The 14571-nt window shown below is 47.8% G+C and overlaps 1 protein-coding gene across 49 annotated transcripts in view; it reads left to right on the forward strand.

Moving 5' to 3' along the window:
* The first annotated feature begins 1727 nt into the window (after positions 1-1727).
* The window catches only part of SORBS1 (sorbin and SH3 domain containing 1), a 243276-nt gene continuing 230432 nt past the window's right edge, over positions 1728-14571 (forward strand). For 45 of the 49 annotated variants that reach the window (XM_082423545.1, XM_082423591.1, XM_082423594.1 and 42 more), the window contains exon 1: positions 1728-2208. In XM_082423545.1, the coding sequence (XP_082279671.1) occupies positions 1743-2208 (466 nt within the window). In that variant the 5' untranslated portion in view covers positions 1728-1742. The remainder of the gene's footprint in view (positions 2209-14571) is intronic. The other 4 variants (XM_082423548.1, XM_082423551.1, XM_082423550.1 and 1 more) reach the window with 1 other exon arrangement.

Consider the following 14571-nt stretch of genomic DNA (forward strand, 5'->3'; position numbering starts at 1 on the left):
TGTTTTCCTGAATTTGCTGGGTAGGCAATTTACTTAGTTACTCCAGCAGTTATTTTCCTCCTCTGTGGATAAACTCAAGATAACAGTAGCATTTCTTCCTGGGGTTGCTGTGTGGTATTGGTCAGTTAATGCATGTATGAACGGACAGTTATGGTCAGTTAATATTAAACTGGTCAGTTTAAGCTCCTAGCATAAATACATTATACTGCATAGCGGACTAGACATGCAGTCAGCCCTCCCTATATGCAGGTTTCACACCTGCAGATTCAGCCAAATCAAATGTGATCAAATTTTCTTCACAGTTGATTGAATCCGCAGATGTGAAATGTGCCGATTTGGGGGGCCGACTGTATTCCTTGTACTACTCCATTTTAAATAAGGGACTTGAGCATCCACAGATTTTGGTATCCATGGGGTCTCCTGGAACAAATCCCCCACAGATACTGAGGGACAAGTGCATTAGCCGTTTCATTACTTTACAGGCCCAGGAGGAACTGCCTCCCTTAGATTGTGGTGGAAGTTAATAGTAGAGCCTGCGAAGCCGGACTTCTAGTCTAGTGTTCTTTGCAAAACAGCAGGATGAGGTGCAAGCTGGGGGAGGCCTGGTCTGGGGGCTCCCTAGATTGAATAGCTTTCTAGTAGTTTCTTGTCTCTTCAGTTGTAGAATAAGCTCCCAGGTGGCTAGGAGACTTCTGATTTTTTTTTTTTTTTTTTCTTTACACAGCAGAGGACAGCAGGTGCTCAGCAAAGACTTGTCACTGTTCCTTGACATCCAAGAACCTTAGCAGATGTGTTTCCCATCAGCCTGTGCAGTCATCAAAGCCTTTCTTTCCCTTGCACACACAGCCTGTTAACTGGGAACGTGCTCTGGCTGAAGATTCTCGCCAAGGGCAGCTGACAAAAATCAGTTGTGTTCAGCCCAAGGGATGATTGCCCCACCTTCAGGGATGCCCCAGGGATGTGGGAAGCTAGGCGTGGAGGGAGCATGTCCCAGGCCGGTTACTTGCTGGCCGTGACCTTGGGCAAGAAGTTTCCCCTCTCCGCGTTCCGTTTTCTTTTTGTAACACTGAGGGGGACTGGAGGAGGTCAGGATGGTATCACAGTGGTAACCTCTGAACCCATCTAGCAAAGTACTCTTCTCCCCACTTGCACGTGACCCTGTTTTGTTTCATTCACCCTACTTTGCACATTGCAGATGATCTTGCTTATTTATTCACTTGTTTATTTGCCTGTCTCCCTCACTAAAATGGAAGCTTCATGAGCGGAGGGGTCTTGTCTGTTGTATTTTCGGCAGTAACCCCAGGGCCTAGTATATGCCTGCCATGGAGCCGCTGAATAAAAGTATTACATGAATGAAATCTCAGAGCCTGGGTTCAAATTCTGATTGCACAGATTTCTGTGTGACTTTGACCAAGCCGCTTAAACCATTTCAGTTTTCCCACTTGAAAAATATGGATTAGTAATAGCGACTATCTTAAAAGACTCAGGATCAAAAGAGAGAAAAACTAAGAAGTATTAAGCATACTGGCTGACATACAGTATAATAATGATAGTAGCAAACATTTATGTAGCGCGACGGCCAGGCGGCACTGATCTAAACGCTTTACATACGTTAACTATATTAATCTTCTCTACGTCCTGCGAAATAGGTACTGGTTATTATACCATTTTAAAGATGAGCAAACCGGGGCACAGGAGTTGAGTAAGGTATATGTACTCAAGACAGGTTAGCTGGTTTTTTTATGCCTAAGATTCCTTCCCAGCTCCCCGTGGGCGACCCCTCAGAAAGATCAGAGGGCGCACCGGGCCAGCCTCCCGCCCAGCCCGAGGCCGGCCGGGACAGAAAGGGTTACTGGAACCTGGCGCACGTTCTCGACGGGAGATCCGCGGGCCCGCGCGCCGGGCTCACAATGCTGCGGGGCGGGGCGGCGGGGAGCCTCGTCGCCTCCCATTGGCACACACGCCCCTTCCTGTCACTGCCGGGTCCGGCACCGCCCCCTAGCACCGCCCACCGCCCAGGCGCCGCCGGAGTGGACGGTTCCAGACGCATGCTAATGAGGGGGCGGCCGCCGCAGCCCATTGGCCGGCCGCGGAGTGTCGGTGAAGTCAGCGCCGAGTCCCAGAAAAACAGAGCGGGGCCAACTGCAGAGTGTAGTGCGAGTTGGGCAGGACGCGCGCAGCCGGCCCGCCCGCCCGGAGACCCGCAAGGTAAGTCCGCGCCAGCGGCCCCTCAGCCCGCGCTCGCCTGATTGTCAGCGCCGGCGCCGGGGGCGTGCGCAGGCCCGGCCCCCGCGGGCGGCGCCTTTGTTCCACGCTCGGAGGAGGCGCGTTTAAAGGGCCAGCTGTTGGAAGGACTTGAGGGACCCCCTCCCCCAGAGCATCCCCCGTGGTCAAGGGGAACACCGTGGTCCCCCTCGGCGGAACCCTCCTTCCTGCCCGCTTGGTGGATCCCCAGTCTTTAAGGGAAAGTTCCCCAGGGTGCGGGGGTTTTGGAGGATTCCAGGTTTTTGTTTTTTTAATTTTTTGTTTGTTTTTATTGGTGGGTGGGGGTACGTGCGATCATGGCCTCTGCTAGGAGAGAATGTCCGCCTGCTTCAGGCTGGCTGCAATATGGGTGGGTGGAGGAGACATCAAAGCCCGCGTGGGTTTGCGCTGTAAAGTGAAACTACCGAGGAGAGGCTCCTCTGCAGTAGCCAGAGGAGGAAGGAGGGAGCGAGCGGCAGGATGGAGGCATCTCAGGTGTGTTCATTCATCAGCATCCATCTGGAGGAGAGGGCGGCGGGAGGGCAGCACGGACTACCGGCCTGGCCTAGGACCCGCCAGAATGAGCGGGTACGTTTGTGTGTGTGTCCGTGTTCGGGGACGCCGGTGCCTGCTCATCTGCCCGTGCTCCTTCATCCCTCAGAGTGACTGGCAGCTTCTTGCTAGCCAGTTTCTCACCGAGATGAACAGAAAACAACTCCTTTCTCCGAATTCCCGGGGCATCCCCGGCTCTCCTCTGGCTTCTTTCCGAGGTGGCTTCCTTGATAAGCGCTAGCGCCATTCAAGATAGAGGGGGAAAGAGGCTTGAAATCATTACGTTTTATTCACGGGGGAATGTGCTGTCGAATTCTGCATCCCCGTGCATCCGCTGTCGTAAGATGGCTTTGAAATTCACCAGTGCATGCTTTCTTCAGGCAGACAGAATTTATTACGCTATTACATTGCTACATAAAAGCAGAAAGGATCCCACTGAGCGTTGCTCGTTGTATCCAGACCCTGGATTTTCCCAGCATGTTCTGGCTGAGCCTTTGGATTTTTGTTTTAAACTGAGCGCTGGGATGCCCCTCCTGTCACAGGGCCGACCTGCTGAAATCGCCGGAATTGATTTCACCGTCAATAGGAGGGAGGTTCATTTAGAGATATCATGGAGCCTGTCTGGCATGTCAGGCCTCTGACATCACCCCCCGCCCCCCACCCCTTGCGCCCTTTTTCTCTCCTAAGTGAAGGCCAGGGAGGGCTTGTCTCCATGCCCCCCTCCTTGGTTTGTGAGCTCCTCTAGATTCAGTTTTGTATTTTTGATTGGAAAGGTGGCTTGGTTGTGATTGAAGAGAACGGAGTGGATTAAGAGTGGGGTGGGCAGCAGATGGGGACAGCAGCCTCAATGACAGAAAACATATGCTGGACATTTGGGGACTCCAGATCTCCAGCCCTTAGAGACAGGTGAGGTTGATGGGTGTGTGTGGAGCGAGAGGGGTGTGTGTGTGTGTGTGTGTGTGTGTGTGTGTGTGTGTGTGTTGGCTGTGAGGGAGCGGTGGAGGAGGGGGATGCTGCCAGCAATTGTCTGCCCCACCCTCTTGATGCTGCCTTAAATAGCTCCTTGCCATCCAAGCTCTGATGTTTCAGGCTCTTGGCCTGAGGGGAGGGTAGGGGAGGGTTGGTCTTTTGGTACCTCTGCCCTGGGCACTGTTAGAGTGGATGGTTAGGAAAGGGTTAGTTCTCCAGGGGTTGCAGAGAGCTCATTTCTCTGCTGGAGGGCGCTGAGTTGAACTAGCTCGGGTGACTTCCCCGCAGGGTATTAACAACTGAAAAGAAATGCTTTCTTCCCTATAGGGCGAAGAGCTGGGAGGGTATTGTCACCGTCCATCCGTTTGACACTCACCTGCTGTTGGCCCTTTCCTCCTGTTACCTCCTGCTTTCTTTTATTCTAGTTGGCGAGTTTCTGTGAACTTTTCCGAAGGTACTGGGAATATTGGGAGGTGAGGTAGGAGTTGTGGGAAAGGACTAGCAGATGCTTCTTACTGGCAGAACAAAGAACTGTGCCTCTCTCCCCTTCTCCCCTCTCCAAAATAGAGTCCCATATAGATAGCAGTCTGGGGTTTTCTTTGCAGAGAATGAATGGGCAGGGTTCAGGAAAGATAGCTTGTATTAGGCAGCATTAGTAGTCATCTGGCCATCCAAACTTAGCTCTGGCCCCTCCCCTGGACTTGGAAATAGATTTGCTGTAGAGGGCACTCCCTGGTAATTTGGGATTTAATCTGTCTCTTGAAAAAGGAAACGGATGGTATCAAAAAGCTTTGGTGGAGGTCCTCTGGACCAAAAGCAGGACAGCTGGCTTTGATCCAGACTCCAACCTGCTTTGGGCTTTGGGCTAGCGGCTTCCGCTCTCTGGGCCTGTGTCCTTGTTGGGAAAGTGGAGGGCTTTGGGGTAGATTGTTTTCCAGGATTCCCGGCAGCATTACTGTTCTTAGATTCACAAGACAGTTTGTGGTGGCATTTCTAGATTTTTTGCTAAGCTGATGTTAAATTCACAGTATTACTCGATGGCACGAAAGAAACATTCCAGGACTCAGCCTTCTGTTGGATTCAGATGCATCTGTTCCTTGATTAGTGTGATTGGTAAGGTTTTGCTGTATCTAAATAATTTAGAGCTAGAACAGCCCAGAGTGAGGCACAGCCCCTCAGTGTGGGTGGTTGGTTGGGGAGACCAGGTGGGGTGACAGAATGCTGAGGAAAGGGAGTTTCTATAATTCATTCTCTCTCCCTGTGTATGTTTAACTCACTGCTTTATTTATGGTTATACAGGTGAATGTTTAGATATTTAGAACCTGAGAGTTGGAAGAGACCTCTGTGATTGCCAGGTTCAGCCCCCCTCACTGAGGAATTTGAGGGGTTGGGTGGCTCGGCCATTTGTTCAAGGTCACACATCTAGCTAGATGCAGAGCTGGGCAAAAAACCCCAGGTGGATAGATTTTAGGTCTTTTGTTCTAGACACACCTCTTAAGTTCCCTCTTCCTCTGAGAGAAATGATACTAAGATGCGGTAGAGAAAAGCAAGGAGAAATTAGGGGCAGCAGAAGGGAGAGGTTGGGGAAACAGACCAGGTAGGAGGTTGGGGGCAGGTCAGATGAGGAAGGGGAAAACACCGACACCAGGCTTGGAGGAAAAAGGGATGGAACTGGAAGGGGGAGGCTTTATCAGCTGTGAAATAGCAGATTTCTACAGCCCTTAGAGTGAAGTAAGTAAGGAGAGGCTTGGCTTAGACACAGGTTGGGGTGGGTACACAGAGTCCAGGCCAGGGTTGGGACTGACTTGGAGTCTCTTGGGATCTCTCTGGTGACCCTCAGATTGCAGTGTGTGGTGGAGGCTGATTTAGTTTCAGGGCCAACTCAGGCCTTTGGAGCCAGTGGGGCAGGCAGAACTTGAACATGTGGAAAGTCAGATGTGCCGGGAGTGATGCTGGAGAATGCTGAGGTGGGAACCCATTCCGCTGAAGTTCCAGTTTTTTTTTTTTTTAATTTAAAACTAAACAAATTTTTCCATGGAATTTTTTTTTCAACTCAAACAGCATTTTCTCCACTGACTCTCATTGGTGCTTTGTACATTTTATGAGATAGCGATTTGTGTGATAGTGTCTCTTGTACTCCCTTTTCAGAGGAGATATTGGAGATGACTGATTTACTGAACCGTAGCTCATCTGGAGGGAGCTTCCAGCCTATGACCTGAGCTAAGCCTCAGAATGTTTAAATGAGCAGTTAAAGATCTGTGAACAGTAGTTAACCAGATGAGTAACCATTCAAAGGCAAGGATAAAAGGTGATAATACTTTGAAGTCTATAGCCCAAGCCTACAGCTGGCCATGTACAGCGTAATTTACTTTGGCCTAGGAAGTCTTTCTGTGGATCCTTTAGTTGTTCCCTCTTTTTGTGTATGGTTACTCATGTCTGTCTGTCTGTCCCTGTATCTTGCTGTCTTCCCATCCTTCTTTTCCCACACCCCCTGCTCTACCTTTCTTTTTCTGTCCTCCTATTACACCTTTTTCTTTGACCTCCTCCTCCATCTTTTAGTTACTGTCAATAACATAGCTCTGTAGTGTATCTTAATATATTTATTGTATTATTAAAATCTCATCCTCTCTGTTCTTAATTTGAAATCAGTTGAGTTCACTTTTTTGAATGTGTGTATATGTGTTTTACATACAAAAAACAAACAAACCAAACCCAATTAAATTGGTTTTTACTTCTGTGTGGCCTTCCATTGATTTTTTTTTTTTTCCTCTGCTCCTCTTCTGTGGTCAGTAGTGGCTCTTTACAGAAAAAAAAATTTCCCAGCTCACTGTCACGTGGATATTATTGTTTTCATAACAAAAACAGCTACAACAATAGAAAAAGTTTCCCCCTTGTTTGTGGACACAAGGGACACCCTCTCCCAAGAGATGTGCTCTATTTCTTGACTTTCGTCCATAGAAAGAGTGTCTGCAGTGTATTCTCTAACAGGGGCCTGTACTGTAAGGGGTTGGAGGTGCTGATGGTGGAGCTGAGGTTTTATCAGTGATCCTGGTAATGCTTAGAGGGCGGGTGGGAGGGAGACAAGAGAGGACATGTAGGAAAAGTTCAGGGTGGTGGTTTTTCTTTATTTCCCCAGGCAGATCTAACTCATCCGGCAGTAGTAGGACCCAGACCCCTTTGGAAAAGAATGAGATGCTTCTCAACTTTCCCATTCGTGTTGGGACCCAAGGGACATCTTGTGTGACACAGGGAGTGTAGGCAGCCACTGACAGGTTGCTGGCGTGAAGTCCCGGGTGCTTTGATGGATGCATGCTATGGTGCTTTAACCTTTCTTCTGACTCTTAGTAATTATAGAGAAGACTGAGTCTTGATGCTCAGTGGTCAGCAGATAGTTTAGTGTCTAAAGTGGGCCTCTCAAACAAGAAGTTGCCTTGAAGTCTCCAGTTTTTATGTTAAAAATTCACGTGAGGGGACTTCCTTGGTGGTCCAGTGGGTAAAACTCCGTGCTCTCTATGCAGGGGGCCTGGGTTCAATCCCTGGTCGGGGAACTAGATCCCACATGCCTCAACCAAGACCCAGTGCAGCCAAAATAAATAAATAAATAAATATTTAAAAAAAAAATCATGTGAGTTTTGTATTCTGTAATACGTCTGTTCTGGTTTTAGTATAAAAGTATTTAAAATGCTTTACTGTTGACTACAGTTGATGGTCCAGGAAAATGTTGTGTTTGTCTGGGGTCTTTGCTTGTCCATGCCCGCCCTAGATGTGCACAGCAGGTCCCGGACCCCCCGCCCTAAATATGCACAGCGGGTCCTGGACCCCAGCCAGAGAAGCCAGCAGTGGGGCAGGTGTCACACCTGTGGTGCTGGGACCTGCCCACTCACGCTTTCCTGCTGACTCTGCCAGACCCACTGATGTCCCGTCATTCAGAACTCTTACACGTCCCCCTGGTCTTTGTCCACTCCCCGGAAGGCCTGTTTCTCCTTTGCCGGGCTGACTTCTACTCCTTTCAGACGCCCTCATGTCTCAAAGAGGTGTTTTCTTCCTGTGTTTGCCTTTCAGCAGTAGCTGTTTCCCTGTCTTGTCTACCAGATGGTGAGATCTGGCAAGAGAGAATTTGTTTCAGCTCTTTTAACATTAAATTTAGTTTGTATCAGACTTAAAACTTAATTTGTATCAAAGTCATATATTTATATATATATAGTTTTAAAAGGCAAATAACACTGCAGGCCTTATAAAGAAAGCTGGGTCACTCCTCCTCATCCTGGTGATCCACCCCCCAGGGTTAGTCACGGAACACGATTTTCTGTTGCTGCAGGAACAAATTACCACCAATGTAGTATCTTAAAGCAGCACAAATTTAAATTACAGTTCTATGGGTTAGAAGTCTGAAAAGGGTCTCACTGGGCTAAAATCAAGATGGTAGCAGGGCTGCATTCTCTTCCTTGCGTCTTCCACTTTCTGGAGACCGCCTGCATTCCTTGGCTCATGTCCCCCTTCCAACATCTTCAAAGCCGGCAATGGCTGGTTGAGCCCTCCCATGCATCACTGACCTTCTACCATAGTCACATCTTCCTGACTCCCTTCTCCGTCCCTCTTCCACTTTTAAGGACCCTTGTGATTACTTTGGGCTCACCTGGATAATCTAGGGTAATCTCCCTGTTTTAAGGTCATTTGATTAGCAACCTTAATTCCATTTGCAACCTTAATTCCCCTTTGCCATGTACCGTGCTTATGGGTTCAGGGATTAGGATATGGGCATCTTCATCTTTGAGGGACCATTATTTTGTCTACCATAGTCACTTCCAACCCTTTTAGCTGTTTCTCCTGATATGGCTATTGTCCTGCTGTGGATTAGAGGAGCCCTTATTCCCCTCTTCACTCCTCCCCTCCTCACATACTTCCCTTCCTTCATGTCCTCCCAGTGTGGTTATGTCACAGTTTTTGGTTACAACGATAGTCAATGCTTATATTATTTTGACTGTGTAAATAGTGTTCATGACTGAGCCTTATAGTTGTACTGTAATGAAATTTCCTTTCTTGTACGTCTCTTTTTTAATTTTTTTGAGTTAATAATGGCTTTTTTTTTCCTATTTAGTTTCCTTTGTACTTATTACTAATTCCCAGTGTTTCTGACGGCATTTTAAAATATCTCTGTTTTATGACACGAGTTCCTCTTTATTTCACTACAGTCTTTTTGTCCTTGGAGACCTCCCTCCCAGAGGCCTCCATCCCTCACCTTTATTCCCTGCTGATTGACCTCTAGGCCTGGGGCATGACTCATCCTGGGGATTCCCTCACCTTGCTCTGGGTTGGATCCTCTGTTTCCTATTTCTTGATTTATTCCTCAGGAGTTGCTGAGAGAGGGTCTGTACAACTTGATCACCTCAAATTTGCATGTCTGAACTGTTCTTATTCTATTATACATTCACACTTGATTGGTGGTTTGATTTGTCTAGAATTTTAGGTTGAAAGCCGTTTTCCCTTAGTTTTGAAGGCATTGCTCCACTGTCTTCTAGGTCCCAATATTGATGTCAGAATTTGGATGCTATTCTGATTCTTGATCATTTATGGGTAACCTGCATTTTTCTTGCAGAGAGTTTTAGGATCCTCTTTCTTTCCCTGTATTTGGATTGTTCTTGCTTTAAAAATTATGATGCTGGCTCCTTGGTGTGCTCCTTTGATCTGAAGACTCAAATTCTTCAGTTTGGGGACATTTTCTTATATTTTTCTCTGTTAATTTCCTTTTCTCCCCTTTTCTTGTGTTTTGTCTTTGGAACTCCTATTACTTGGATGTTGGACATCCTGGGTCAAGTTTGTAATTTTAAAATCTTTTACTGTTTTCCATTTTACTTTACTTTTTTTTTTATTATAAATTTATTTATTTTTGGCTGTGTTGGGTCTTCGTTGCTGTGCGCGGGCTTTCTCTAGTTGTGGAGAGCAAGGGCCACTCCTCATTGCGGTGTGCAGGCTTCTCATTGCTGTGGCTTCTTTTGCTGTGGAGCACGGGCTCCAGGCGCGCGGGCCTCAGTAGTTGCAGCACGCGAGCTCAGTAGCTGTGGATCACGGGCTCTAGAGCACAGGCTCAGTAGTTGTGGCGCACGGGCTTAGTTGCTCCGCAGCATGTGGGATCCTCCCAGACCAGGGCTTGAACCCTGGTCTCCTACATTGGCAGGTGGATTCTCAACCACTGCACCACCAGGGAAGCCCTTGTTTTACTTTTGAGAGACATCTTCAGCTTTATCCTTAATAACCCTTTTGAATTTTTAATTTATGCTTTCATGGTTTTGCTTGAAACATTTTTGCATGTTTTACTTTCTAGAATTTGCTAGTTCTCTGAAGACTCATTTTTCTTTTTATTTTCGAATAGCATCTTGTTCTTGCTTCATGGGTGCAATAAACTCACTTATATGTGTTGTGTTTTGTTTTTGGTGTTTTTCTGCTTCCCCTGCATTGTCTTTGTTTCCTCCAAGTCCCTTTTTTCTGCTTCTTTTGGTTACTGTATTTCCCATTGGAACCATCCTTCCATGCATGCTGATCCTTGACTGTCTGTTTATATTTTAAGAGTGGAGACCAAAATGCTGATTGGGCACCTGTGTGACAAGAAAGGGGCTTGTGAACCTCGTGGTACAGTGATTCAGTAGAGAGCCTCCCTTTCTTCCACTGGGGACACGTAGATATCAGTGCGTATAGATCTTTTCTCTGGGAATGTTGGGTTTTCCTGGAGAGGAGTGTGCCTGGGGGTGTAATAGCCTGTTTGTTGCTCCTCCTGGGAGCCTTTATGGGGAAGGAGGCTGGGTACCCTGTCTGGTATGCAGACCTTCACTCAGTCCATCTGTTTTCGGAAAGTTGCCCCCTTTCTCCCTACCTCCCTCAGCTGTGTCTCTCCCTCAACTGTGTCTGAACCCAGAGAGTCTCTGGTGTAATTGCCTAAACAGTGAACCTCCACCTCTTGCTGGCCGAGGGAGGGAGGTCACCAGACTGAGCAGATTGCAGGAGGGACCCTGGCATCTTTTTGCTCCTTTCGCCAACTTTCTGCAGGCTTCCCTCTTTCTAGTCCCCTCCTGCTTCTCCCCTCACTGTCCTTGGTGCCTCCCATTCCTGAGCCTTCTCCTGTTCCTGTGGCATAAGTCACCATTTGTTCAGTGGTTTTCTCCCCTACTTGCACTCAGCAGAACATATGAAGCAGAAACCTGAACCAACGACCGCATGGCAATCGGCTCTGTCTCTTCCAGAATTCTGTTAACATATCTCATCAGCCATCGTCTCCTTTCCATTAAAAAACAGATTCCTCTGCTGCCTTTTCATGGGGTTCTGGGAGAGAGCAGAGATAAATGTGAGTGTTCTGATCTGACCGGAAGTTCGTTTCATCTCTTTATCCAAGCCTTTAAACGGGTGCCTGATATATAGTATATTCCCAAGAAATGTTTGTTAAATGATTGGACGCATGTTTCTAAGATGGTATACATACAACAGGTCCTCAGATTTCAAGAATCCCCAACATACACTTGTACAAAAATAAATCCATTGTTTATTCTGAGATGGATGTAATAACAAGCAGCGGGCAGACCCTGCCACTCTCCCCCTGCAGCGTCGGATAAGAAGTGCCGTGAGACGGATTATAGACTGTTGGGCTGGTAAGTGATGAGGCCCAGGTGCCATCTCCAGCCCCATCACTAACAACTTGGGTCACCTTGAGAAGTCACTTAACCCATCTGAGTTGTGGTTTCCTCAGCCTTTAAAGGGGCTGTTCGTCAAGATTTGATTCATTTCACTGCCCTGAGTGCCTGCTGTGTGCAAGGCACAGCGCAGGGTCCCTCCGGGTATCTCTTTAGTTCAGTATTTTGTACATGTGTCTGTTATGGCATGTGTCACACTGAATTGATGGTGTTTGGTTTATATGTCTTTCTCCTGATCGTACTTCAGTAACTTGCACAGGGTAATACTCTGCAGATTTCACCTCTTACTCTTTCTAGATATGGGCCCCTGGTGAGGGCTTACATTATAGCTGTCTTTGTATCTCCTGGGTCTGCCACAGTCCTCAGCTCATAGGAGATGTATGGAAACTTAGATTTTTGCACTTAGAGAGAATACATCAAGGAGACATGAAAACGTGAGTTGCTCTGCCAGGATCCCCAAACCTTGCTTGGAGAATAGGGCCTCGCTCGTTGGGAGACTAGCTGTATACGCCGCGGCTCACTTATGGAGGGGGGGAGGGGGAGATTGAATGCATTAAGTCAGCGGAGATAGCAGTCCTGGGCCACAGCCCTGACACTGGAGGATTGTTCCCCACACGCAGATCTCAGTCATGTACTTGTTTAACCAGCCTTACAGTGAACTAGGATTGGATTCATACTAACTAAGAAAGTGACTTACAGATATAATCCTGTATTTAAAAACGTTTAAGTGCTGGGACTTCCCTGGCGGTTCAGTGGTTAAGACTTCGCCTTCCAATGCAGGGGTGCGGGTTCAATCCCTGGTTGGGGAGCTAAGATCCCTTATGCCTAAAAACCAAAACATAAAAGAGAAGCAATATTGTAACAAATTCAATAAAAGACTTTTTAAAAAAATGGTCCACATTAAAAAAAATCTTAAAAAAATGTTTAAGGGCTGTTTCATAACTTACTTTGGTTTTCCCAGACCTGTGAGCTAGCGTGCCAGGACTAGTAAGTAGAAATTTCAGGGAGCTAGTTTAGCTCCGTAGAACTTTTAGAAGATTTGTCTCCGTAGCTTTTCATCTTGAGAGCTGCTCCCTCTCGTACTGCTTTGGGAGGCCTGAGCTCCTGGGCAAGCTGAGGTTGGATGTCCACTGGGCAGGGAACCTGAAGAATCAATGCTTGGGTGGCGATGAAGTCATATTAGAGCACCGGAAAAGTCCTTTGCTTTTGATTTGTTCAACAAATAGTTAACTGAGCTCCAACCATAGGCTGGGGTCTATGCTGGGCTCTGCGAATACAGCAGTGACCAAAGAGAAGTGGCACCTGCCATCCTGGAATTTATAGGCTAGAGTTGAACTTTCCAGTATGGTAGCCACTAGCCACATGTGACTATGTAAGTTTAAATTAATTAAAATGAAATACAGTTTAAAATTCAGTTTCTCGGTCACACTAGCCACATTTCAAGTGCTCCATAGCTACATGACACTAGCAGCTGCCCCATGGACAGCACAGAGAGAGAACCTTTCCATCATCTCAGGATGTTCTCTTAGGCGATGCTGGACTGCAGAGCTAAGAGTCTCTGTTTCTAGACCAGGCGTCCGTGATCAGCCTTGTTTCACAGTCGAGGCAGCTGAGGCACAGAAAAGCCATTTGTTTAAGGTCACGTGGCTGGATGGGCCTGAGCTGGGAGCAGACCTCTTACCTTGGAGCTGGGCTCTTCTCTCTCGGAAGTGAGGTCGGGGAGCAGAGTGACGGGGGGTGTGACCTCTGCGCTCAGGCTGCTTGGGCCCCCGTCCTGGCTCTGCTGCTCCCTCAGGCAAGTTTCTGGTCTGTACCTCAGTTGCCTCACCTATAAAATGGAGAAAACAGTAGTGCCTACATCACAGGACTGTGTAAGTCTTTAGAGCTGTGCCTGACACATAGTAATCACTCAGTAATGCTGGTTGCTGTATTGAGAATGAAAAGGGGACAAAAGTTATTGGCAGAGTCAAGGGGGCATTTTCAAACAGGAGACCATGGAGTGGAAAAAGAACATTGGCAGGCAAAGCTGTGTTTGTAGAGCTGACTGACCACCTGGAGAGGGACACATAACCGAGTATGTCTAAGCCAGGGGCTGCTTCGGTCACGTGAGCTGATGTGAAAATGCCAGTGTGTTCACGAAGCCCTCCCAGCTCCAGTACTGGTCACTGGTACTCGGAACAGGAATCCTTTTGATGTCTCCTTCCTCCTGGTCTACCTCTACCCACAGCCATTTCTCCGGTCCCCAAACATTCCTCCCCTCTCCCCCCACCGCTGACATCTCCACCTTGGAAGGATGAGGTCAGAGATGTTTGCCATTACCCCTGTGGAGCAGAGGGGAGTGCCAGAGAAGTGCAGAAGGGAGAAGGGACAGAGCCCAGGCCATTTCGCGGTTGGATGCTGGTCTTTTCTTGGCGGTTTCTATCCCTTGGTGATTTGCATTCCCACCATTGCTCAGTCCTGCAAGCAGGTCCATGTAATGTAGCTTTGTGTTCCAGAGGTGCCCATTTTGCTGGATGAGGAGAAAGAGAGCTCTGCTGTTAGCCCCAGGGATGGGACGGTGCCCCGTTTGAGAGGTGAATCCCTGCTTGCACGTGGATCTTTTGTTTAAGAAGTGCTTCAATAGCCACAGTCTCATTTCACTTGTTAAACAAATGCTGGTGAACAATGTAGACATAGGCCCCGCCCTCCTGGAGTTTATTTCCTCATTAACACCCAGAGGGCTGGGCTCTTCCCTGGCAGGCATTCAAGTTTGTTCTGGGTTTTGAGTAGGAAGGTTACAGTGTGACAAAGTATGTGGGGCATGGGGGTAGTGAGGACACGCTAGGCATGCATGACCCATGTGGCAGGTAGTAGAGAGAGGCCAGCGGTGGACCTGAGAAGTCAGGCGTGTAGAAGTCAGATCGACCCAGGAATGACCTGTGAGCGGTCTGTTCCTGGCAACCTGGATTCTCAACGTGCCATAAAAGTACTGCCTGAGTTCCAATACCAACGAACAGGAGTATTGACTACCGTACCTTAACCTATACTTTGCTCTGCCGATCTCATTCCCATTTGGGCCTTGACTTTTCATCATCGTGGGGATGTTCTAGCTCATGGCAGTTGTAACAGAAATGGGTGGGGACGCGGA

Source organism: Balaenoptera physalus (assembly GCF_965194825.1).
Source record: "Balaenoptera physalus genome assembly, chromosome: 14".
In the NCBI taxonomy this organism is placed as follows: domain Eukaryota; kingdom Metazoa; phylum Chordata; class Mammalia; order Artiodactyla; family Balaenopteridae; genus Balaenoptera; species Balaenoptera physalus.